This window comes from Macaca fascicularis, chromosome 15 (genome assembly GCF_037993035.2).
Source record: "Macaca fascicularis isolate 582-1 chromosome 15, T2T-MFA8v1.1".
Classification (NCBI taxonomy): Eukaryota; Metazoa; Chordata; class Mammalia; order Primates; family Cercopithecidae; genus Macaca; species Macaca fascicularis.
Genome location: NC_088389.1, coordinates 37,008,536 through 37,033,277, shown reverse-complemented (window position 1 = coordinate 37,033,277; position 24,742 = coordinate 37,008,536). Strand labels below are relative to the sequence as shown.

Genomic DNA, 24,742 nt, shown 5'->3' with positions numbered 1-24,742 from the left:
GTGACGTGGAACAGAGATGTATTTAGACTGAGATAGTCTTGGGGTGTGATTTCCAATTCTTTTCCTTACTAGGATGGGAAAACTGCTTTACTTTTCTGAACCTCAATTTTCTTTTTTTTTTCCTTTTTTCTTTTTTGAGATGGAGTCTCGCTCTGTCACCCAGGTTGGAGTGCAGTAGCACGATCTTGGCTCACTGCAATGTCCACCTCTTGGGTTCAAGTGATCCTTCTGCCTCAACCTACTGAGTACCTGGGATTACAGGCTTGCTAAATTAACCTGGCTAATTTTTATATTTTTAGTAGAATTTTATATTTTTAGTTTCACTATGTTGGCCAGGCTGGTCTCGAACTCCTGACCTCCAAGTGATCTGCCCGCCTCAGCCTCCCAAAGTGCTGGGATTACAGGCTTGAGCCACCACACCAAGACTGAATCTCAATTTTCTCTTATCTGTAAGATGGGGATGATAATGATAATAACAATAATTTCTGAATCTTGTGAGAGTCTTGAGACATTAAATGGGAATATATGTGAGAGCTTTTTAATATGATCTGAAGTGCTGCAAAATGTCACTTAAAAATTAACTTTTTGTTATGAATCCTCTTTTATAAAGCTCAAACTGAGGCTCAAAGAGAGACATGGTTAGGGCTGGAAAAAGGTCTTCTGATTGGCCACTCAGTTTCTTTTCACCAGGTTGCTGCACTGGGCCTGTCTTTTAGTAAAGCAATTGTTGGCGAGAACAAGTTCCTGGGGGAAATGAACATGTGCTGAGAGGGAGGGAAAGAGAGTAGAGGCTCTCCCTTCAAGGGTATGAAGAGGGCAATGGAAGGGGAGGGGGCAGAGACAAACTTGCCTACCTTCTCAGTGTGCTGAGGGCTCTGAGGCTAAGCCTGCTCCAGGTTAAGGTTCCCTACTGCTGACTTTCTCTGTCTCTCTCAATTTGCCTGTGTGGTTGAAGCTGATCTAGCATAAAATAACAGGCTTTTTAGCACAGTTTGAAAGCAAACTCAGGCTTTAATGATCAGTTTCCTGTCCCCTGGTATTTTCTTTCAAGCAAAGGCCATGTTTTTGTAATACTCCATTTCAATGGACTGTTCTTTCGGCTCCAGCAAACATTCCTAAGTGGTAGGTTTGAGGAGGTGTTCTAATTTATTGTTTCCGGTGTCCAATAACCTTGGAGGAGTATCTGTCTTCATGCCCTCCAAGGCCATGTTATTTCAGAAAGTTACAGCGTTTAAAATCATTCTCTAATAAAAGCAAGTGCCACTAATTCTAAGTAAAGTGAGCTTTACAAATAAGACCAGCTGTGAATGTTTAAAGACAAAAAAACGAGAAAAAAAAACAAACTTCAACAACAGGAGTCCATAAGTGCAAACTGTATGCAGCTGAACTTCAGGAATTTTAGCATCCATTTAAAAAGATGTCTTCAGCAAATTCATCTAAATTAGCTAAAAATGCTTGACACGATGAACATGTTGTGTCTCTAGGCCAGTATTCAATCCAGGTCAAGGAATCTAAAGGGTAGATGTACCTACCAAGAAACAAAGCGTTTGTGAGGTGGCCAGTACAGAAAAGCCGGATTTGATTTCTTTTATAAGAGCCCAGCTGTGGTCAGGTCCCTAGGGATCAGGTTGTCCACCAAACTCTTCTGTACCGGCCTCTCCTGGAGGGGTTCACAAACCCTTAAGGAAACATGAAGCTGCCTGGGGCTCCCATATTAAAGGCAGAAATGGCATCTATTTCAATGACTAGCTTCTAAAAGCAGAGAATACAATGCTTATTTACACATTTTCCTCTTTACAAACCACAGTCTGAGAACCTATCAAGGGAGCTGGTGGTTAGGGGAGGTCCGGTGAGTACTTTCAGATTCATCATCAGGTCCAGATACTCAGATGGTTAATCAGGCAGCTAAGCCCTCAGCTGCCACGATGGTTTTAAATCATTCTCTGTTTGACACTCATATTATTTCACTGATGTTCAAAATGGCTTGTTAGTTAAGAGCAGGGCCATAAGAAACACGTAGTGTATTTAAGAATAAATCATACTCAGTTTTGGAGGGAAGATCAGTGACTGAAAAATATTGGTGACTTACCTGAAAGTGAAATTGTATTTTATCTGGAGAGCTTCTTTCCCCATAATTAAGTACTGTCTTCCTTTCACCAGCTCAGCGTTAGTGCAGGTTACCTTTTTAATGAAGGTGATTTCAGAGTCTTTTTCAGCAACAGCTTCCCCTGAGAGACATGCAAGTCAAGTAAGGTTAAAACATTCATATTTTAATGTCACAATGATAAACTCTCAAGCTTTCTGGTTCCTCGTCGCTACTGAGAGGTTCTTGGCTAGTGGAGAGCAGTGATATCCATGTGGTTAAAGCTTCAGTCTCTGGAGCCAGACTGTCTGGGTTAAACTCTAAGCATGCCGCTTCCTGGCTATGTGACTCCGGGAAAATGGTTTATGTTATCTGTATAAGGCCTTAGACCCTCATCTGAAGACTGGGCATGATAATAAAATCTACCTTGTAGAACCATTGTGAAATTAAATGGGTTAATATATAAAAAGTGCCTGGAACATAGTAGGAGCTATGTAAGTACTTATTATTACTCTTATAGAACCAGAATTAAAAGAAGGCTCTCTAGAGTTGAACAATATTAATCTCCACATTATATAGTAAAATATAAAATTATTTGGTAGTTGGCAACTGTCAACTTTGTAGAAAAGTACAAAATGTGAAAGACTTGGAAAATTTCAAAGATAATAATTTTGGGATTCCCAAAGAACTCACAAGTAGCCCATTCCCCTATCTGGAATGCATTCCTCCCCATGTTGGCCTATTGAATTTCATTTATCTTAAAAGTCTCCTTCAATTCTCACAGTATCCAGCAAAATATTCCTGGATGCTCTTTGTTTTAAATATATGTCTGTCTCCTCCTTACCTCTTTTACACTTGAATTTCTATTGCAATGTTTTGTCCCACATCTGTCCTTCTAGCTAGACTAGAAACTTCTTAAGGCATGGACTGTGTCTGATTTATCGCTATATATCCAGAGCTGATATTTAACTATTAAGCTCTGGCAGAGTCATCTTAATTGTTAAGTCCTGAAAAACTTCTGAACCAATTGGCAAATAGTGTATAATAGAAATTGTGTAAATGGTAACCTTTCATTAGTAATATAAATTTCGGTGTACACTCATTAGTTCAAGCTGATTTCTTACGCTGCCCTGATGATGTAGATTCCTATTATGTCAATATCTGAGCAGCATTACCAGTACTATCTGCCATTTCAGCGCCTGTCATAGTAAGCAGTGTGGCTGTATGGGGCCTTATTTTTTAAACTTCTCATCATGGAAAATTTAAAGTATATTCAGAAGAGAGAACAGGCATCTACCCTGGGCTTCAACAATAACTTTTATTCTTCTGTATCCTCACCTATTATAAGCACTCTGTCCTTTGGAGAAATACCAATTTATCATTATCCTCAAACTACAGTTTGCCCTTGATTCTAAATGGTTTATTGTCACTGTGCCGCAATTCTTCTGTAAGTAGTGTGTGGTATTTTTATATTTATAAAAATTCAAAATTTATAAGTGTTAAAAATGAACCCAGAATGAGGAGATGAAGTATGCAAATGTTTCTTAACATTTCCTTTTAAATATCATAAAATGCATCTTTGGATTTACAGGAGAACAAAGAAGAAATGATACTAATAAAAAAAACTGTAGCTTGGGAATCATCTGATATTATGAAAAATTCAGAACAGTCTAAAATGTCTTTTGGTACTATGCAAGAATCAGTATCAAATAAAACAAATAATTTGTATTTCTGGAATGAAAAGCACTTTGTTATTTCAGTAAAAAGAGAATGGCTTATTATTGCTTGTAATATGAATATTGGATGAAAATGGTGCTCAAAAGTTGGATTGTAGAAAGATCAAAGTTCTAAACACTTATTTCATTAGAATGGCAACTAGCCTGCAAATTAAAAAATTACAACCATCAATGAAGAAAAAATAAAATAACATCACAAGTTTCATACAATGAAACTTTCAAAATAGCAAAAATTTTAAAAATTATCAAAGTGTTGATAAAGCAAATACAAAATTGAAAAATATTACTAGGATTTTAAAATTCTAGGGTATGGTTAGTAATAATCAAGCTGGGAGGCTGAGGAGAGAGGATCCCTTGAGCCTAGGAGTTTCAGACCAGCCTGAACAACATAGTGCGACCACGTCTCAGAAGAAAAGAAATCAAGCATTTTGGGACTTAAAATATTTGATAGAATTTCAAAAGAGAAAAATATTTAGTATATTTTTGCAATTAGCAAAAATTTAGCATATTATTGCAATTTAGCTTTATAGTCCTACTTATTGCAAAATTTATATCAATTGAAATGAGGCCAGGTGTGATGGCTCACACATGTAATCCCGGCATTTCAGGAGTCTGAGGCGAGTGGATTACTTGAGCCCAGGAGTTCAAGACCAGCCTGGCCAACATGTAAGACCCTATCTCCAAAAAAATACAAAAATAAGTCAGGTGTGGTGGTGCATGTCTGTAATGCCAGCTACTCAGGAAGCTGAGGCAGGAGAATCACTTGAACCTGGGAAGCAGAGGTTGCAGTGAGCCAAGATCGTGCCACTGCACTCCAGCCTGGGTGACAGAGTGAAACTTCATCTCAAAAAAAAAAAAAAAAAAAGTAATCCCATTCACAATAGCCACACACACACACAAATGCCTAGGAATACAGCTAACTAGGGAGGTGAATGATCTCTACAATGAGAATTACAAAACACTGCTCAAAGAAATCAGAGATGACACAAAGAAATCAGAGATGACACAAACAAATGGAAAAACATTCCATGGTCATGGATAGGAAGAATTAATACTGTTAAAATGGCCATACTGCCCAAAGCAATTTACAGATTTAATGCTATTCCTATCAAAATACCAATGTCATTTTTCTATTTTTCATAAAATTGGAAAAAAACATTTTAATATTCATATGGAACAAAGAAAGAACTTGAATAGCCAAATGAATTCTAAGCAAAAGAACAAAGCTGGAGGCCTCCTACTACCTGACTTCTAACTATATTACAAGGCTACAGTAACCAAAGCAGCATGTTACTGATACCAAAAAAGACACGTAGGCCAATGGAACAGGTTAGAGAACCCAGAAATAAAGCCACACACCTACAACCATCTGATCTTCAACAAAATCAATAAAAACAAGCAATGGGGGAAGGACTCCCTAGTCAATAAATGGTGCTGGGATAACTGGCTAGCCACATGCCAAAGAATGAAACTGGACCCCTTCCTTTCATCATATGTAAAAATCAACTCAAGATGGATTAAAGACTTAAATCTAAAACTTAAAACTATAAAAATCCTAGAAAAAAAATCCAGGAAATACCATTCTGTAAATAGGCACTGGCAAAGATTTCATGACAAAGACTCCAAATGTAATTGCAACAGAAACAAAAATTGACAAATGGGACCTAATTAAGGAGCTGCTTCTGCACAGCAAAATAAACTATTAACAGAGTAAACAGACAATGTACAGAGTGGGAGAACATTTTTTGCAAACTATGCATCTGATAAATTTTTAATATCCAGAATCTATAAGGAACTTAAATCAACAAGCAAAAAACAACCCTATTAAAACAATGGGCAAAGGACATGAATATACACTTCTCAAAAGAAGCCATACACGTAGCCAACAAGCACATGAAAAAATGCTCAACATCACTAATCACTAGAGAATTGCAAATCGAAACTACAAAATGCCATCTCACACCCAGTCAGAATGGCTATAATTAAAGAGTCAAAAAATAACAGATACTGGCAGGGTTGCAGAGAAAAGAGAATGCTTATATACCACTGGTGGGAATGTAAATTAGTTCAGCCACTGTGGAAAGCAGTTTGGAAATTTCTCAAAGAATTTAAAACAGAATTACCATTTGACCCATCAATTCAATTATTGGGCATATACTCAAAGGAATAGAAATCATCTCTCCATGAAGACACATGCACATATATGTTCATCACAGCACTATTCATAATGGAAAAGACATGAAATCAACCTAAATGTCCATCAGTGGTGGACTGGATAAAGGAAATGTGGGACATAGACACCATGGAATATTATGCAGCCATCAAAAGGATGAAATCATGTTCTTTCCAGCATCATGGATGCAGAGCCAGAGGCCATTAACCTAAGTGAATTAACACAGTAACAGAAAATCAAATATCACATATTTTCACTTATAAGTGGGAACTAAACACTGAGTACACATGGACACAAAGAAGGGAACACTAGACAGCAGAGCCTACTTGAGGGTAGAGGGTGGGAAGAGGGTGAGGACTGAAAAATTATCTATTGGGTACTATGCTTATTACTTGGGTGACAAAATAATCTATATACCAAACCCCTACGACATGCAATTTACCCATGTAGCAAACTTGCACATGTATCCCCTGAACCTAAAATAAAAGTTGGAAAGAAAAAGAAATTGGACAATTACAAAATTAAAAAAACCATTTTGCTGAAGTTTGAGAAAAATGAATTCAGTGAGAAATGTTTATATGAACATCTTTAAGAAATGTTTCTCCCCAAGTAGAATATAAGCTTTAAAAAGGCAGGAGCTCTGTCTTATTTGCGTTGTATCTTCTGCATCTAATACAGTGCCTGGCACATAGTCAGTACTAAATAGTTGTTGAATGAAAGAACGAATGAATGAATGAATTCTCACCAGTTTTGTAGATATCCAGAAGGGTTGCCTTGTACTTGACAAAAACATTTTCTGTAGTGATGGATGTGATGATAACTTTATAAGCTGGTAAAAGACAAACAAAAATGAAACAATTCAGTCTTAATACTATTAATGCTATGTCCAGTAGAAGCCAGAATTTGTCAAACACGAGAAATGAAGCATGGCGAACTATTATAGTTCTTATTTCCTCCAAGAAGCCTTCCCCAGTCCCCTCAGTCTGATTCAATCTCTCAATCTATTAGAATCATTAGCCCTGGCCAATGTTATAGAACAGGCTGATTAGAACAAGAGACATATTTAATAAAATAACAGAAGCACATACAACAAACAAACAAGATAAACCTTCGTTAGATGTTAAGTTCAGAGGCTGATCCTTTAAGATGAGTGGAGTCATGCCTATGGGCATCTTTTGAAGAGCCCCTTCATTCTCTTCTCCATGGCCACAGAGGAAGCCTTATCTCTCATTCAGGTCAACCATGTGAGCTTTCTTGGTTCCTTGCTTTGCTTCCTCCTATAGTTCCACTGGCTTTAATCTTTGGTTTTGAGGATGATTCTGTTGTCTCACTCACCCTTGCTTGGCAACTACCCAACATGAGCTGCCCACAGTCCTGTTTTCTCTTCATTCAGACATCAATGTTTGATGCACAATGTGCTTGACCTCAGGTCTGGAAAGACCAGCTTGAAGGGACCCGTTCTTTCTATGTGGCCTCAGGAGAGGTTTATTTTATTTTTGCTTTTGATCTTTCCATTTTTTGTTTTGAAATGAGAGACCTAAAAGATTTGTTCATTCTAAATATCCCTCAAGTCTTTAAGTCTATCCCAGTTATAGATTGACAGATCGAGAGATAGATAGGTGAACTCATCATGGCAGAACCAGGGGCTATGTAAATTAGTGGCTTAAAATGCATGAAAAATGTTCTGAATTTCAGATTCATAGTCTTTATAATGGACATGGGCAATGTACTTACTATGTGGGCCTGAGTAGAGAGACAGAACTACTTAATTTTGTTTCTATTCTGTTATTCCAGTAATAGCATGTAGTCCAGAAAAAGCCAGCTAAGTGTTTTCTTGAAACAACACAATAAACCCAAATTGCATTTATTCTCTGTGTTAAAATAGATTTCTGATATTTTAGATTTAAAATAGTTCTAAAATGGAGGGAAGAAATAATTTAGTGGAATTTTTGTTTGTCAAAACACTACAGTATTCTCAAGTCTTCATGTATTTAACAAACTGCATTGGGTCTACACTGAGTCAGGCAGCTTTTTAGCTTTCTTTTTTTTTTTTAAATCAAGATAAATTCAAAGGAAAGAAATGTTATTAACCATACAAAACTCATTCTGTTGCCTGAATTACTATTAAGAGAATTCAGTAGACTTCAATGGAAAAAATACTGGAGATCAGGATGCATCTCAATTCTATCACTTGCTTTCTGCATGACCTTGAGCAAATTATTTAATCTCCCTGAGCCTCAGTTTCTTCACTGGCAAATAGTAATAATCCTCTGTTACATTTTTTTTTTTTTTTTTTTTTTTTTTTTGACAGGGTTTCACTCTGTCACTCAGTCTGGAGTACAATGGCTCACTGCAATCTCCCCACCTCCCAGGCTCAAGTGATCCTCCTATCTCAGCCTCCCAAGTAGCTAGGACTACAGGCACCAGCCATCAATGCACATCTAATTTTTGTATTTTTTGAAGAGACAGGGTTTTGCCATGTTGCCCAGGCTGGTCTAGAACCCGTGAGCTCAAAGTGATCTGCCCACCTCAGCCTCCCAAAGTGCTGGGACTACAGGCATGAGCCACCGTGCCCAGCCCTCATAAAGTTCTTATGAGACCCGTTCCATAAGAATGAGAACCCTTTCCATTGCAATGAGAAACTGTCTATGAAAGCTGTTGCTAAACACAAAGTACCAAATTGGCTGTACTTATTTTTTAAATTTATAAATAACACCCTTCCAATTTCTTTCTTTTCTTTTCTTTTTTTTTTTTTTTTGTTTTTTTTTTTGAGACAGAGTCTCGCTGTGTTGCCCAGTTTGGAATGCAGTGGCACGATCTTGGCTCACTGCAACCTCCTTCTCCTGGGTTCAAGCGATTCTCCTGCCTCACCCTCCTGAGTAGCTGGGATTACAGGCACGCACCAATATGCTTGGCTAATTTTTGTGTTTTTAGTAGAGACAGGGTTTTGCCATGTTCGCCCCAGGCTGGTCTTGAACTCCTGACCTCAGGTGATTCACCCACCTCGGCCTCCCAAAGTGCTGGTATTACAGGCATGAGCCACCGCGCCCGGCTCCACCCTTCCAATTTCAAAATGAAAAAATGATTTGAGATAGTGTACGATATGCTCTCTCTCTCCAAAAAATGCCAGCAGTAAACATCAAAAACTGAATAGAAAACAAAGGAGCTAATTTTATCAGGAACTGAGACAAGGCTGCAACTGAACTTGAACACTAATTTAGCTCTGAGCTCTGGACAACTAGAAGGATTGAGATTCGCTTTTTGAAATGGAGAATGTCTCAAACATGGATTGCAATTCTGAATATATTAAAAATTATTTGGTATTTATATTTTTACACTGAAGAGATTTTTTAAAAACCAACTCCCCTAAACCACCTTTGCCTCTGCCTCTGGTCTATCAATTGGAAGAGTACGGAACTGAAATCTTATACCTCTGTGGCTTCTCAAAAGTTCCCTTTGACTATGTTTTAGTGCCCGTAATTGAAAAAGATCTATTAGAGGAAAGTGTCTTGGCTGGGTATACATGTCACTTCTATTATTTATAATGAAAATCACATTTCTTTGCTGGGGAATAAAAAACTTTTCATGTTAGGGCTAAAAATCAATGGCATTTTCCTTCAGGGGATCACATGGAATGTTGTATCCATATAATCACTATGTAAAGTTTTTGATCTTTCTAACTGAACACGTTTTCATAAAATTTCATGCTTAAAGGAGCTATATTGAACTTTTGAACTCACCATATGCAATCTCTGGGTTACATGCTGTTTGTTTTCTAGTCTCTGCAGAGATTGTCAGATCCAATTCTTTCTGCATTTGCCCACAATCAGCTGGATTTTGTGAAAATTGGTAAAACGAAGGTTAATGTAAAGAAGTAGACACTCTTTCTAGGAGTAAACACAGTTTCTCATGAACCCAGAGACAACCCAATAAAACCTTACAAATCTCAGATTTCTAAGACCTGCCCATTTTCTTTTCTTTCATAAAGCGAAACATTACATAAAGCAAAAACAAAACAAACAAAAAACAAAATCTTGAGCATAAGTCACAAGCTTGTTGAACCCATGGCCCGAGGGCTGCACACAGCCCAGGACAGCTTTGAATGTGGCACAACACAAATTCGTAAAGTTTCTTAAAATGTTATGAGATTTTTTTGTGATTTTTGTTTTAGCTCATTAGCTATTGTCAGTGTTAGTGTATTTTATGTATGGCCCAAGACAATTCTTCTTCCAGTGTGGCCCACTGAAGCCAAAAGACTGGACACCCCTGGCATAAGACTTATTGTTAGACTGGGTGGCTACTCCACATTCAGGTCCTTAGAAATGTATGTGCTTCCCTTGATGAAAGGGGGAAATTTTTCCAGTTTGAGTATAATCAGAAGTCCTTCAAAGGACCCAGAATGATAATGTGACGGATATATAGCCATAAAATGGCACAATAAGTACCTAGAAAAGGTGTAGCTATTGAGGATTTTGAAAAAACCAAAACTAACTCAGCCCCTCATGGAGCCAGCTGTTGATTACTGGTGAGTTCTGGATCTTTTCCTTGGCCAAGAAGGCTTTCTTCAATTTACGAAAGACTAAATGGAACTGGACAATAAATAGAATTCCATTAACTGGGAAGTAAAATAGAAAAGAAACAGAAGCTAGTGGTTCAGTCCTGAGCCTCTGGTCCTGTATGTTAAAAAGACTAGGTGAAAGTAAAATTTCACATCATGTTGTCCCTATAATATCCAACAACCATCTCGATAGTGTTTCCCTGCCTCTGTACAGCATGAACTACCAGGTTGTTCAGGAACTGTGAAAACGTAGTTTTACAATGCTCAGGAATCATTAGCTTTCAATTAGCTGAGATAGCATTTCTACTTCTGAGAAAGAACAGTTTACCAGTGTCCCCCAGATTAACCTCAGGTTATGAAGGACTGCTTTAAATAAGCATGCAGCCTAAACATGTTAAATAAAGTTTACCTTCTATACACTTGCACGTGGCTCCTTCACAGACTTTCTGAATTTTGATATTGGAAGTGCTATAAAACATGGTACACTGTTTATCTGTGGCAACGAAAGTGTGGTTAACAGAAGTGGTTTGAAGAACAACACAGGTACTAATTGGCGAGTCTCTTACATGGAGCCTCAGAGATTGCTTATTCTAAATCCTTCTTTTTATAGTTAAGGCCCAGGGAGGTGAAATTATAAATTGGCTGTCCTGGGAAGGGCTCCCCTACCCTCAGAAAGAGCTCCCCTTTTTAGCTTAGTTCTGTGCTTAAAACACTCGTTTCTCAGAAATAAAATATTTTATGCTTCTATAAGTAACAGGAAAATAAATTATGTTGCATGAGGATCTTTTGAAAGAGTTGGAATTGTTTAGGGTGGACAAGGGAAGAAAAGCATATAGCTATGTAACTCTATATATCTATCTCAAGGAGAAGAGGGACTATGTATGTTCTATGTGATTTCAGAATATAAAACTAGAATGAATGGGTGTCAGAGTTTTGGTTCACTTTAAGAATTTTCTAACAAGTAGAACTGCCCAAGGTGGAGTCATCTGTCTTGTGAACCAATAAGCTCTCCAATCACATAACATTCTCAAAAGTGGAGTAGTCAAATGTGGTATCACTCATTCATAAATATTTATTGAGTTAACATTCTATACTTGACACTGCATTAGATACTAGGGACACAAGAATGAAAACACCCTGGAGTTGATGAGAAAGACATACAAATAATTGAATGCAATCTGACAGCTGCTATAACAGAGCTATCTGCAAAGTTAACAAGAATATAGATGGGCTAGAAGTTGTTCTGGGAAAATTGAGTCGGTTTCTCTCAAAAGGAGAGAGATGATTTATCTGTGAACACCATAGATAAACCTGAGGCAAAGAATATTGAAGTTGGAGGCACTACGATCCATTTATTTTAAAAAATGAAGAAACTGAGGACTGAGGTAAAATGGTCTGCTCAATGTCAAGAAGAAGTTTATGTACAATATTTTGTATACAGTAGTTTGAATGTTCAAATTGGGACTTTTATGAAGAGTGGTCTCTAAGAGAGGCAATACATAAAATTTACAGGACTCTAGTGGATTTCTAAATGTTCTGTAAAGAATACAAAGTATTCTTCTGAAGAAATGTTAGCATGGAGTTGATTACCTGGTCTGTGGTATTCATACACTGTGAAAGTGGCAGGACTAAGAAACCCAACTTCAAAGAGTTCAAAAATCCGGAATCGTACACAAAGGAAATCACTGGAGGGGATCTGTTTAACAAATTCAAGGATTTAAGGAAATTACGGAGAGACGGTATTTATAATCTTTTAGCCTGTATATTTTGAATAGTAATAGTAAAGGAAAAATGGTTGGAGGTGGAGCTTACCGAATTCAGTTGCAGAATAACATGTCCATCTTTTATTTGGTAATCAGTGAATAGCTGATCCACCCCTTCCACAAGCTAAGGGGGAAAAGAGAGAAGCTTGAATTTCATTTCATTATCTTTTTGTTTAAATGCATTCATCTGTTGATGAGATGTCACATCACAGGGATGTGATCTGTTGTTCAAAGAAACTGAAGAGCAGTTCCTCTTCTTGAAAAAGTCTGAACACATTAGCATATAAACTCATATTTTTCAGAGCATGCTAGTGTATGCTTCTGTTTCACTTTGATAAATCAAAACTTAGGTTAATTATGTTTTGAAAGGAATATTCTGGCCAAGCCTGGTGGCTTACGCCTGTGATCCCAGCAGTTTGGGAGGCCAAAGCCAGTGGATAAACCTGACGTCAGGAGTTGGAGACCAACCTGGCTGACATGGTGAAACCTCGTCTCTACTAAAACTACAAAAAAAAAAAAATTAGCAAGGCGTGGTGGTGCATGCCTGTAATCCCAGCTACTCGGGAGGCTGAGGCAGGAGAATCACTTGAACCCGGGAGGCGGGGTTGTAGTGAGCCAAGATCGCATCTTTGCACTCCAGCCTGGGCAACAAGAGTGAAAATCCATCTCAAAACACAAACAAAAACAAAAAACAGAGAATATTCTGGGTGATTCTATACAAGTTGTATATTAAAATGAAAGAAAGTACAATTGTCTGTAAAATAATTCAGAAAAGAAAACAAAGAATTTACATGATTTAAAAGAAAACACATACAGCTTTTAAGTCTTCTTCATTTGCATTGATTCCAGTAGGCAAGGAGATGTCCATCACTGCATGAGAGGATCCAGAAGATGATTCTTCCTTGCTGGGCTTGTAGCTAAAATAAAAAAGAGGTTAGAAAATGTAATAAACAAGTGAATAAGATTCTTTAAGAAAGGACACTGTTCCTTAGTGGACCTTAATTTTTAAATTTGGGTTTCCATTTATTTACTTTTCTACAATGTATGGGTTAAAATCTCTGACTTTAGAGTTGCAAGAGATCTTTGAGTCATCTATTCTCTTTCCTCACTTGATCAATAATCTCAATGAACCACTCTACTGGAACACAGAAGTCATCCACACCAAGCTAACTAGCTGGGGAAACTCAGAATGAGAGTAAGGCACTGGTTCAAGGTCACACGGCTAATTCATGCAGAGCTGTAGAAGAATCCAGGTCTTTGGATTCTCATGTTAGTTTATTTTCTAATGAAGCATATTCCAAGGGAAAAAATTAGTTGTATGTTGAAAAGAGATTCAATAAACATGTCCAGGAAAAGCTGGAAGAAAATACAGTAAGGCCAGGCATGGTGGCTCACGCCTGTAATCCCAGCACTTTGGGAGGCCGAGGCAGGCGGATCACTTGAGGTCAGGAGTTCAAGACCAGCCTGGCTAACATGGTGAAACTCCATCTTTACTAAAAATAAAAAAAATTTAGCCGGGCGTGGTAGCACACGCCTGCAATCCCAGCTATAGGAAAACTGCTTGAGCCTGGGCAACAGAGCGAGACTCCCTCTTTAAAAACAAACCAACAAACAAAAGAACCCACTAAATATTAGTAGCTACTTTCTCTGGATGGTGAGATTATAAGCGATTATCTCTTTTCTTTTTCATGCTTTTCTCTATTTTCTAAATTTCCCATAATAGCTACTTTATGTAGAAAATGTTTCAAGGACTATCCTTTCAGTAGGAATTCTGCTGGAAGGAAGTTAAGGAGAAATGCAAAAAGGGCACAATGGGAGGGTTTTGTTTTTGTTTTTGTTTTGTAAGAGAGAAAAGAATACTGAAATGGAGAATCAGGAAACTTGGGTTTTATTCCAGTTCTGAGATTCCCACAAATCATTTCCCCCTTCTAAGATCATTTTCTTATTTGTAAAACTAACTGTGAAGAAGTATAAGCTTGTATTTTAAATTTATCTTTATAATTCCCAGGCTTTGGTTTTGGGTGGCAGAGGCTTACAGCTACCATTAAGAGATGTTAGAAGACATAAAAGAGACAGGCTGGCTGAGGCTGGGGCAGAGACAGAGGGAGTGTGGTTCTGCAAAACTTGATTTCAGGTTCCAGCCTCACCTCAAGATGCTTGAGAGGCAGCTGGATGTTTGAGAGTGAAGCTTGGGAGAGCAGACAGGATTAAAGGAAGAAGTTAAAAGACAGCTTCATAACGGGGGAAAATGAATTTATCTCACCTACAGGTATGAATGTTGGTGGAAGAGGAGACACTATGCAAGTTAGTGAGGGGTCAGGGCATATCTTTTCCTCAATGACACCTCATGGAGCATATATAACGCAATCCCAGCTGGGCGCAGTGGCTCACACCTGTCATCCCGGCACTTTGAGAGGCTGAGGCGGATCAGTTGAGGCCAGCAGTTCGAGACCAGCCTGGCCAACATGGTGAAACCTTTTCTTTACTAAAAATACAAAAATTAGCTGGGTGTGGTAGCGCACACCTGTAATCCCAGCTACTTAAGAGGCTGAGGCACGAGAATCGCTTGAGGCTGGGAGGCAGAGGTTGCAGTGAGCTGAGATCACACCATTGCACTCCAGCCTGGGCAACAGAGCAAGACTCTGCCTCAAAAATAAATAAATAAATAAATAAAAGCAGTCCCTAATAGAAGTTATAGATGTAATATTTGCCACAATAATGAAAAGTATTCTAAAATATCTGACTCATAAAAATTTAACCCTATTCTCCACCAAATTGACAATTTAGAACAGAATATAAAACATTTGGAACTCTAATGTGACATCTGAACATCTCGCTAATTGGATGGGTAGAAGCAGAGAACTCTTGCTCACAGATGCAAACACTTTGTCAGCAGGATGGAAAAGGGCCTCCCGAGTGGAGAGTGTCTATGAAAAGGTTGCTGGAGCCTTGATGACTGGTTGCCATGGAGACTGTTTCAATGGTGGAACAGAAATCCTCCTTTCAAGAAGCCCTTTGCCTGCTGCCAAAACCAGCAATCTTCCCCAAAGGCATTTTGTTGCGAGGGAAATGAAATCCTGTTTTTCTTTTCTTAGGAATACAACAGAGAGGTTGTAAAAAGGTAAATACACGAAAGAGACCCTCTGAACACAGAAACTTCATGCTGGCATTTTTTAATCAGGAGAGAGAATATTTGAAGGCAAAGAAATTCTTACATGAATAAGTACTACACAGCTCCTTTTGGAATTTACCCAACCTAACTTCAGTGTCAACAGAGCCAAAAGCATATTCCACCCGCCTTTCTGGAACATTTTGTCCCCAATTTGTAAAAACCAAAGGATAGACTATTCAAGATTGCATTTCTCCTTGCTTTCTTTTGTATATTGATAATCTGGAATTAGGCCTCCTGCCAATGAAGTCAAATGAACGAGCTTTTGATAACAGCCTTTTTCTGTACGGCAGAATTGTGGACAATTAGAACCGGCAGAAAACTTGAGATAAAGTAGTGCAATATCTTTGCTTCATAGAAGAGGATCGGAGAAGTAAGCTGATGTCCTGAAGGTCACTGGAGTTCTTACTGGCAGAGGCTATCCCACAGGTGTCTCACCCTATCAGAGAGCTCTTCTTTACGGCAAGTACAGATGCCTCCCTGTAGGGTCCCAGACACTGATTCGAGCTCTGCCCAGAAGTTTGCTTACACTTCCCTTTGACAACTGTTACAAATTTAAAGGTAACTGTGATCATGCTCCTCCCCAGCTGGTAGGTGTCCAAGGGTAGGAATGGCATTCAGGAGGAAAGAAGCTGCCTGGGAAAGGTGACCTTACTGGAAAGAAGTTAGGGAATGAGGAAAGATGTTTGAGTGGGAACAGAGAGCAGGGACTGGCCACAGAAGGAAGTAGGAAGTGCTGGAAGGAAGAAATGCTGATGAGGAAGGAAATAGGACTGAATAGTGAAGGAATCCTAGGAAGCGATTGGGCTTGGGAGATAGAGAAGGCTGGGAAACAGCTGGGAGGGAGGCAGGGAGAAACAATGTGCTTTTCCTTGGGATTCGTGGTCTTAGATTACACTGATTGAAAGGGTGGTTTAGGCTGAGCATGGTGGTTTAGGCTTGTAATCCCAACACTTTGGGAGGCTGAGGTGGGCAGATCACATGAGGTCAGGAGTTCGAGACCAGCCTGGCCAACATGGTGAAACCCCATCTCTACTAAAAATAAAAAAAATTAGCTGGGCGTGGTGTTGTGTGTCTGTAATACCAGCTACTCAGGAGGCTGAGGAAGGAGAATCTCCCAAATCCGGGAGGCAGAGGTTGTAGTGAGCCGAGATCAGGCCACTGCACTCCAACCTGCGTGACAGAGTGAAACTCTATCTCAAAAAAAAAAAAAAAAAGAGACAGTTTAGATACTGGATTGAACATCAGAGGCTGGGGAGTTGAGCCCCTGGCTCTGCCTCTAACTCTGTGAGCATTTGGCAGGCGACTTTATTTCTTTGGGTCTTAGTTTTTTCATTTCCAAAACAAGAGGATTATGATATCATCCCTAAGGTCCTTCTCAGCTCTCATCTTTTGCACAACACTATTGAATTTCCATGTTATCCACAGTGGGTGCGTGATTATAAGTAAAATCAGCAAAATGCCATCCATAGATATCACTGTTATTGACAATACAAGAGTTAAGAAAATAGAACACAACAGAAAGGATTGAGGGACGATGGAAAGATCAGGGAAGAAGTCTGTGTTACAGTCCTGGCTCTACCACTATCTGATCACACTGTGTGATCACCAAAGCCAAATGTATATACATATTTTCAAATACCTACATATTCTTTTCCTTTCTGGAGACAGGGTCTCACTTTTTCATCCAGGTTGGAGTGCAGTGGCATGGTCACAGCTCACTGCAGCCTCAACATCCTGGGCTCAAGCAATCCTCCTGCCTCAGCCTCCCAAGTAGCTGGGACTACAGGTGTGTGCCACCATGTCTGGCTAATTTTTAAAATTTGCTATAGAGATGGGGTCTGGCTATGGTGCCCAGGCTATTCTTGAACTCCTGGGCTCAAGCAATCCTCTCTCCTTGGCCTTCCAAAGTGTTGGGATTACAGTATGAGCCACCGTACCTGGCAAAAATCCTACACTTTCATAAATATTTTAGGATGGTGGCTGTGGTAAGCAGAATAATGGCCCCCAAGGATGTCCATGTCCTAATCCCCTGAACCTGTGAATGTGTTACCTTATGTGGCAAAGAGAACTTTACAGATGTGATTAAATTAAGGATTTGAGATGGGGGTTATTTGTGTAGGTCTAATGTAAAGACAAGAATCTTTATGAGGAAGGGAAGCAGGAGAGTCAGAGAAGGAGGTGTGATGATGGAAGCAGGGGTCACAGTCAAAGAGAGATTGGAAGATGCTGTGACACTTGTATTGAAGACAGACAGGGGCCACAAGCCAAAGAACACAGGGAGCCTCTAGAATTTGGAATAGGCAAACAAATTCTAGAGCTTCCAGAAGGAATACAGCCCTACCCAACTCCTTGATTTTAGGACTTCTCACCTCTAGAATTGCAAGATAGTAAAACTGTGTTGGTTTAAACCATTATGTTTGCAATAAATTGTTACCTAGCAATAACAGGAAACTTAGTCAGGAGAGGGTTTAACATCAATGGTTCTCAACCCTGGCTACCATTAGAATGACCTCTGGAGCACAGGACATTTGGACATCTCCAAGAGCTCTCCAGCTGACTTCAATGTGCAGGTTGAGTTGAGAATCTAGCTAATAATGGCCAGGGATTTTGTTAGGTAAGTGTGATTTTTCTAAGTAAGAGAGTAGGAACTGTTTTTGAGAGAATCTTTTATATTTTTTTCCTGTTTTTTTTTTTTTAATCACATCTCTATCCCTCTGAAAGAAAGAAAAAATTAGTATTATACTGTTTGAATCAGAAGACAAAAATGAGAGAGAAAACTATTCTGAGCAAAACCAAGGCTGTTTTTTACGGTAAGTAGCTATTTAAGAATACATGTGTTCTGCGTTTTTAAACAATTGAACAATTTTGTATCTTCTGGGCATACTAAAATTTGAAAATATATAAAGAAACAATACTAAAACAAAAATGAGAACTTGGAGTCTATACTCACTTTTGTGGAAATGGGCTCACCTGGCACATGCTACTATGCGTTTGTAATCAGAGTTTCCGTAGCCTCTGTAGTGGGATGCTGGCATACGCAACAAGAAAGCAAACAGACAAATATAAGAGTAAACTGTTTTCAGCTGCTTTGGAACGTGTCAGAACAGAATTATTAATGAACAGATCTCTGAACACACTTAAAAATGATTTGTGATTTGGAAGTTTAGATACTTTCAGCGGTTCTAACGGAAATTCATGGCTATTGACAATACCAGGAAGTATTTAAATAATTAATTTAAATAATTAAAGTCTTTAAATAATTAACAGTTCATTGCTGTCAAATAACTTATAATTTAAGGAAGAAATTATTAAAGATAAATATGTATTGGTAATATGTTTGGGGGATGTTGGAGGGAGGAAGAGCAGATGCCTTGATTTGCTGGTAGTTGGGAAGTTTCCTGTAGGAACAGGCTTCTGAGCCATAGATGGAAAATATCAGGGCAGAGGCAGCAGCATTCATTCTGACCCTGGAGGCAATGGGGAGAGGAGGAGGACTGGAGTGTGCAAGTGGACTTGGTTTTGGACCAAGAAGGGAGAACCAACCAGCAGAGGGATGTGAGGGCCTTGGGTTAAAAAAAAAAGGGTCGGGGGTACATTTAAAGAAAGAATGGTAAGTATAGGAGAGACTAAGTTAAAGATGGAGGCACAGAAATGTTCATTTGCTTGACCCCTTGGAATACAGAAAGGCTAAGGGATGGAAAACTAACAGGGTGATAAGGGAATTCAAGGTCCTAGATTGGAAGGTTAACACAAAAGTAACAGAAATGCTGGCTTCTGGAATTAGACCTTAATGTGGCTTTACAACTAGTTACACTCTTTAAAAGTAACATAGTCAGTCAAAACAATTTATTGATCAATAGCAAATACATTTAGCTTAGTTATTGTTATTTAATATTAGCTTCCAACTGTATTAAAGAGTTATATCTATTGCAAAAAATATATCTAATGTAAAAAATTTACTTGGATGTCAACCTGCTAAAGTATTTGATCAAGAAATTTTGCTTTTTGAGTAAGCACATTTTTCCTAATCAGAGAAGCTCTCTATGTATAAACATGCTTTATTTTTAGCCAAAATTACAAGGTAAATCATGCTGTTTTACCTTCAATATCCTGAGTATCAATTTTCAAATAAAAGCTGCAAACTTCCTCAGAGGTACTGGTTTTGTGAACTACAGTTGTTACCTACATTGGGGACAAGTAAGCAAGAAGAGTCTATTTAAAGTGGGAAAGTGACAAAGGTATTATGGCAACACTGCTGCTGCAGATGGGATGCTCGAAGAATCATTTTCATAATCCAGCACAAACGGTGTACATTAGCGACTCACTTTTCCAACAGCTGGATTCTAAGCAAACTCCATAATCTAAACCTGAGAGACCCAAAGTAAGCAAAAAATGACTTCTGGCCGGTCAGAATCTTGGTCTAAATTCCATGCAGTCAAATCTGGGCACCTTACTCTATAGGAGAGTTCCCAAGGTTCTTGTTCTTGAACCTTTCCACTTTAATTTTACACACAACACCACAAGGCTAAGGAGTGTGGGTTTCTTCCAGCCACACACCATAATGGCAAACAGCAAATTATAGGTGTGTGTGAATGGGCAGAGGTGCTGCCAGAAGTAGATACATTGACACCAACCAGAAGTGGCAGAAAAGTGGACAACCTCTCCTCCCCCATATAAACTTACAACAGTCCTTGAAGGAATGAATGTACTAAAGATAAAAATGTGATTAAAATTATTAATAGGATGTTAATTTATGCTCAGAACATGTAATTTAAGAATGCATGAACATAGTTAAACAGCCTAGAAAAATTTGCACCTGCCAGCCAGGCATGGTGGCTCGCTCCCGTAATCCCAGAACATTGGGAGGTCAAGATGGATGGATCAATTGAGGTCAGGAATTTGAGACCAGCCTGGCCAACATGGTGAAACTCCGTCTCTACTAAAAATAAAAAAAAATTAGCCGGGCCTAGTGGCATGTGCCTGTAATCCCACCTACTCGGGAAGCTGAGGCAGGAGAATTGCTTGCGAGGTGGAGGTTGCAGTGAGCCAAGATCACACCAGTGCACTCTAGCCTGGGTGACAGAGTGAGACCCCATTTAAAAAAAAAAAAAAAGAAAAAAAATTGCAACTGCCAAGTGGCTAAAATGAAGAAACAAGCCTTTATGAATAACACATAAATCCCCCAAAATGCTTACTTAGTACAAATAGACACATAACTCATTATTGGATATCAATTAAATACTTACATGTACCGTAGCCAAGCCACTGCCAAATCCTGTACTGACAACGAGGTCATCATTGAGAAGCACCTGGAAAGACAATAGAGAAACCATGCTTTCTTTCATCATTTGATAGGGAGGGAGGATAGAGCTATGAAAAGTGGGCTGACACCTACCAGCCTCCTCTCTCAGATCTCCTCTGAGAGTAACTGGATGAGACACTGAAAATCCTATGCCCACGGCAGGTGCTAAACAAGGCTAGTATTTTCCCCTTTCCCTTCTACATGTAAATAAGATGTCTGAGATCTCCTGAGTGAACCAACAAAAGCAGCATGTCAGAGGTCACTTCTGGTTACATTTTCATTTACATATGGCCATGGTAAATCTGGATCTTCATCTCCTTTTGCCAACTGAATAAATTCCTTTCTGTGCCTAGCTCAGGAATCAGCATCCTGTGTGCCAATGGAGATCGTTTTCATCAGAACCCAGAGCAGGGAACCTCCACATAACTTGAAAGTGGGTGCATCTATCTTTGGTCCTCTCTGAGTTCCTCCTTTGCACCCTTTTTCCATCTCTTGATGATTTATCTTTTCCACTTGTCATGGCCTTTGTTTGCAGAAACCCCTGGTACCCCACCCCAAACCACTAGCACCCCACTCAAGCCTGCCAAATCCTTAGTTGCTGCTGCTCTTCTTCCCACTCTGCTAGTAGGAAAGTGAAGACATAAATGGAGTTAACTCATTCTCCTGCCCAGAGGAACTTTGTCATCCAAATGCTCCCTAATTTGTGGAAAGTAGGGGAGAGACAATTTTGAGCCCGAGGAGTTGGCCCTTCCTTTATTCCAAGCCTCCCCTTTCCTTTGCTTAGCACAATAATGCAAGAGGGATTGGGCATATGTTAAAGTTTCTCAATCTTTCCTTCAAATTTTAGTAACGTTCTTGTTCTCCCTGATAGAATATAGCAGCATTTGCTGGAAAACAAGTGTCTTGAGATACTGCATGTGAAAAGCATGCATGACAAATAAGTTTGGGAAATGCTGTGCACTGTTCCTTGCCTCTGCCCCTTTTCACGCCCAGAGTCACCACACTTAATCACATACACATTACAGAACAGGGGAATTCTGGATTAAAAAACTTGTTTAACTTTATTTAAGCTAAACACTCAACCACCTAACACTCTTTCACGGAACACATTTCAGGAAATGCTGGAGTAGAAAATTCCACACTGGATAATAACAGCCCAGGTGTTACATGGAAGCAGCATCCTGGGCTAAGGTTTAAATTTTGCTAGGATGACAAGAGGCCTCTTACAGCATTATCCCTATAGAAAAGAATAATTCCAGCTACCTCAGGTAGCTGGAAGGTCAAGAGATCCTCTTTAGAGCTCAGACTCAGAACATGAATCTCTGGTGAACTCTAAATGATCCCAGGGAAAGAAGACGTATTCCCAAACTATGGACCACAAGCACAAATGCCTGCAGAGGCCTGGACACAAAGCAAGTATGAACATAAATGCACATGCATACATCCTGTGACTGGTGGGGACTGCAGTAAATTGCAGAAGCCATGCCAATGCCCAGTGCCTTGCTGCCAGGTCTTTTGGTTTATTAAGGGAAGTTGGGAATCAGGTTTTTATTTGAAATCTCTGGATCTTTAAATGTTGGCATATATCTATGTCTATGTTTATATCCATATCCTTTTTTTTAGTATGGGCCACCAGTTTGCAATTTTTGCATTAAATTTTATTTCTCCACTGGGCATGGTGGCTCACGCCTGTAATTCCAGCACTTTGGGAGGCCAAGGTGAGTGGATCACCAGAGGTCAGGAGTTTGAGACCAGCCTGGCCAAATGGTGAAATCCCGTATCTACGAAAAATACAAAAAATGAGCTGGGTGTGGTGGCAGGTGCCTGTAATCCCACCTACTTGGGAGGCTGAGGCAGGAGAATTGCTTGAACCTGGGAGACAGAGGTTGCAGTAAGCTGAGGTTGCACCATTGCACTCCAACCTGGGCAACAAGAGCGAAACTCCATCTCAAAAAATATATATATATATTTCTCATACTTGTTTACTTTTAACAAACACCAATTTGTGAAAGATGTCAACAGTGAGGACTATTTCCAATTACTGTACATTTAAGTATACTTTAATGTAAACACAGTAGTTAGAAAAATATGTATTAGCAGCTATATGTGGGCAGCTAATATTAATAGAGAACACAGTTTTTCCAACATGTCTTTTTCTTTGTGAAATTTTCATAAGCCATCAAAGTTACCACCTTTAAAAATCCAGCAGTAGCAAAGGACATGGGGCAAGGAGCTGGGGACCCTAAAGGCTGACTCCAGCCTGGCCACAGTCTGCATGTATGACCAGGGCCAGAAGGAACCACTAGCAGCTTCCCAGACATGCCTTCCCTCCTACACTCACTGTACTGCTCTGTGTGCTGTTATCTATGCCTGGAATGTTCTTCCTTTTTCTTCACTTGTCTAACTCATTCTGATTTTTTCAGATTTAACCCACACAGCTGGACACATCTGACAAACTCCTCCCATCTTTCAGCCAGGATCAGGAGGGCCCCTCTGTACTTCCATGTACCTATCAAGACTCTTATTTTTCACTATCTGCTTAAATGACAATCTCCCTGCACTACGCTGACTGTGTTTTATTTTTGAATCCTCAGTGCCCAGGATATAGCAGGCATCCCTGCTTAGGACATAACAGACACTCAATATATGTTTAAGTAGCGAAAAGATAGATTTATAAAATAAAGAGTGGGACAGATGATTTCAATGGTCTCAGCCAATTGTAAAATACTACACGAAGTTCTTCATTTACCTCTACTGGCCTCCCAAGGAAATTCTTGTCTGTCATTTTATAATTATGTAAGGGACCTTTATGCTTGTAAGCAACATCGATGTCCATATTCAAGCGGAGCTGTTTAACCAGGAGTGAATATTCTGTCAGGCCCTCGATGGCATTGATTGTGTCCTGTCAACAATCAGCAAGGCACAAAAATACGTTTAGTTCATTGATGTACTCCCTATTTACAAATGCCCTTTTTATGGGGGGTAGGGCAGCATTGTCTGGAGATGAAACTCCAGCTGATGCAGTAAGACTGGTTAAGAGCCCCATTGTGGAGGGGGAAGAAAGATCTCTCCCTCCTCAATAAAGATGATGCTGTTAGCAAGGACAGGAAGGAAGTGTGGCCTCAGATCTGGGTCCTCTATATGTTCTGCAAATGTAACCTCAGGCAAATCACTGTTTGCAGAATTCCTCTGAGTCTTTGCATGATTATCTCTTCCTCATCCTTCAGTCTGAGCTTAAGTATCTCCACAACAAGGCCATAAACTCCCCTTTCCCATTATTCTCTGTTTTAATGTTACCTTTTTGCCCTTTATAGCACTCATCTCAATTTGTAATGCTTTTATTTATAGTTTATTGTTAGCCTACCCCACTGCAATGTAAGATTCATGAGGCAAGTAGGTAATATATTTTTCTTGATGCCTGCTGTGGTTTGAATGTGTCCCCCAAAGTTCATGTGTCAGAAAGCTTGGTCCCCAATGTGGCAGTGTTAGGAGGTGAGGCCTAATGGGAGGTGTTTGGGCCATGGGGGTGCCACTTTCATAAATGGATTAATGCTGCTTATTGTAGAAGTGAATTTGTTATAAAAGGATGAGTTTATACCCCACTCCCACCAACCCCCCACTCCACCTACTCTTTGCCCTTCCACCATGGAATAATGCAACAAGAATGCCTTCATCAGGTGCAGCCCCCTGATCTTGGACTTCCTAGGACCCAGAACCATGAGCTAATAAATTTCTGTCCATTATAAATTATCCAGTGTGTCATTTTCTGTTATAGCAACACACAATGGACTAAGGTAATATCCATTGCATTTAGTAGGTACATAAATATTTGTTGAAGGAATAAATGAATAAACTTTATCTTTCTGGACCTCATCTTTCTCATCTATAAAACTGAGAAACATGACTAGATCAGAGATGTTAAACAATGTGGCCATTCCCTCTGCCTATATCTAGG

At 39.3% G+C, this 24,742-nt stretch overlaps 1 protein-coding gene across 4 annotated transcripts in view; it reads right to left on the bottom strand.

Moving 5' to 3' along the window:
- Window positions 1-991: 991 nt before the first annotated feature.
- C5 (complement C5) overlaps window positions 992-24,742 on the bottom strand; it is a 99,326-nt gene continuing 75,575 nt past the window's right edge. For all 4 annotated transcript variants that reach the window (XM_045373760.3, XM_005580915.4, XM_065530137.1 and 1 more), the window contains 12 exons: window positions 23,537-23,689; window positions 20,732-20,794; window positions 19,586-19,667; window positions 18,456-18,513; window positions 13,128-13,230; window positions 12,363-12,437; window positions 12,141-12,246; window positions 10,960-11,043; window positions 9,733-9,822; window positions 6,738-6,821; window positions 2,090-2,228; window positions 992-1,528 (listed from right to left, as the gene is read on the bottom strand). In XM_045373760.3, coding sequence (XP_045229695.1) covers window positions 1,399-1,528; window positions 2,090-2,228; window positions 6,738-6,821; window positions 9,733-9,822; window positions 10,960-11,043; window positions 12,141-12,246; window positions 12,363-12,437; window positions 13,128-13,230; window positions 18,456-18,513; window positions 19,586-19,667; window positions 20,732-20,794; window positions 23,537-23,689 — 1,167 coding nt within the window. In that variant the 3' untranslated portion in view covers window positions 992-1,398. The remainder of the gene's footprint in view (window positions 1,529-2,089; window positions 2,229-6,737; window positions 6,822-9,732; window positions 9,823-10,959; window positions 11,044-12,140; window positions 12,247-12,362; window positions 12,438-13,127; window positions 13,231-18,455; window positions 18,514-19,585; window positions 19,668-20,731; window positions 20,795-23,536; window positions 23,690-24,742) is intronic.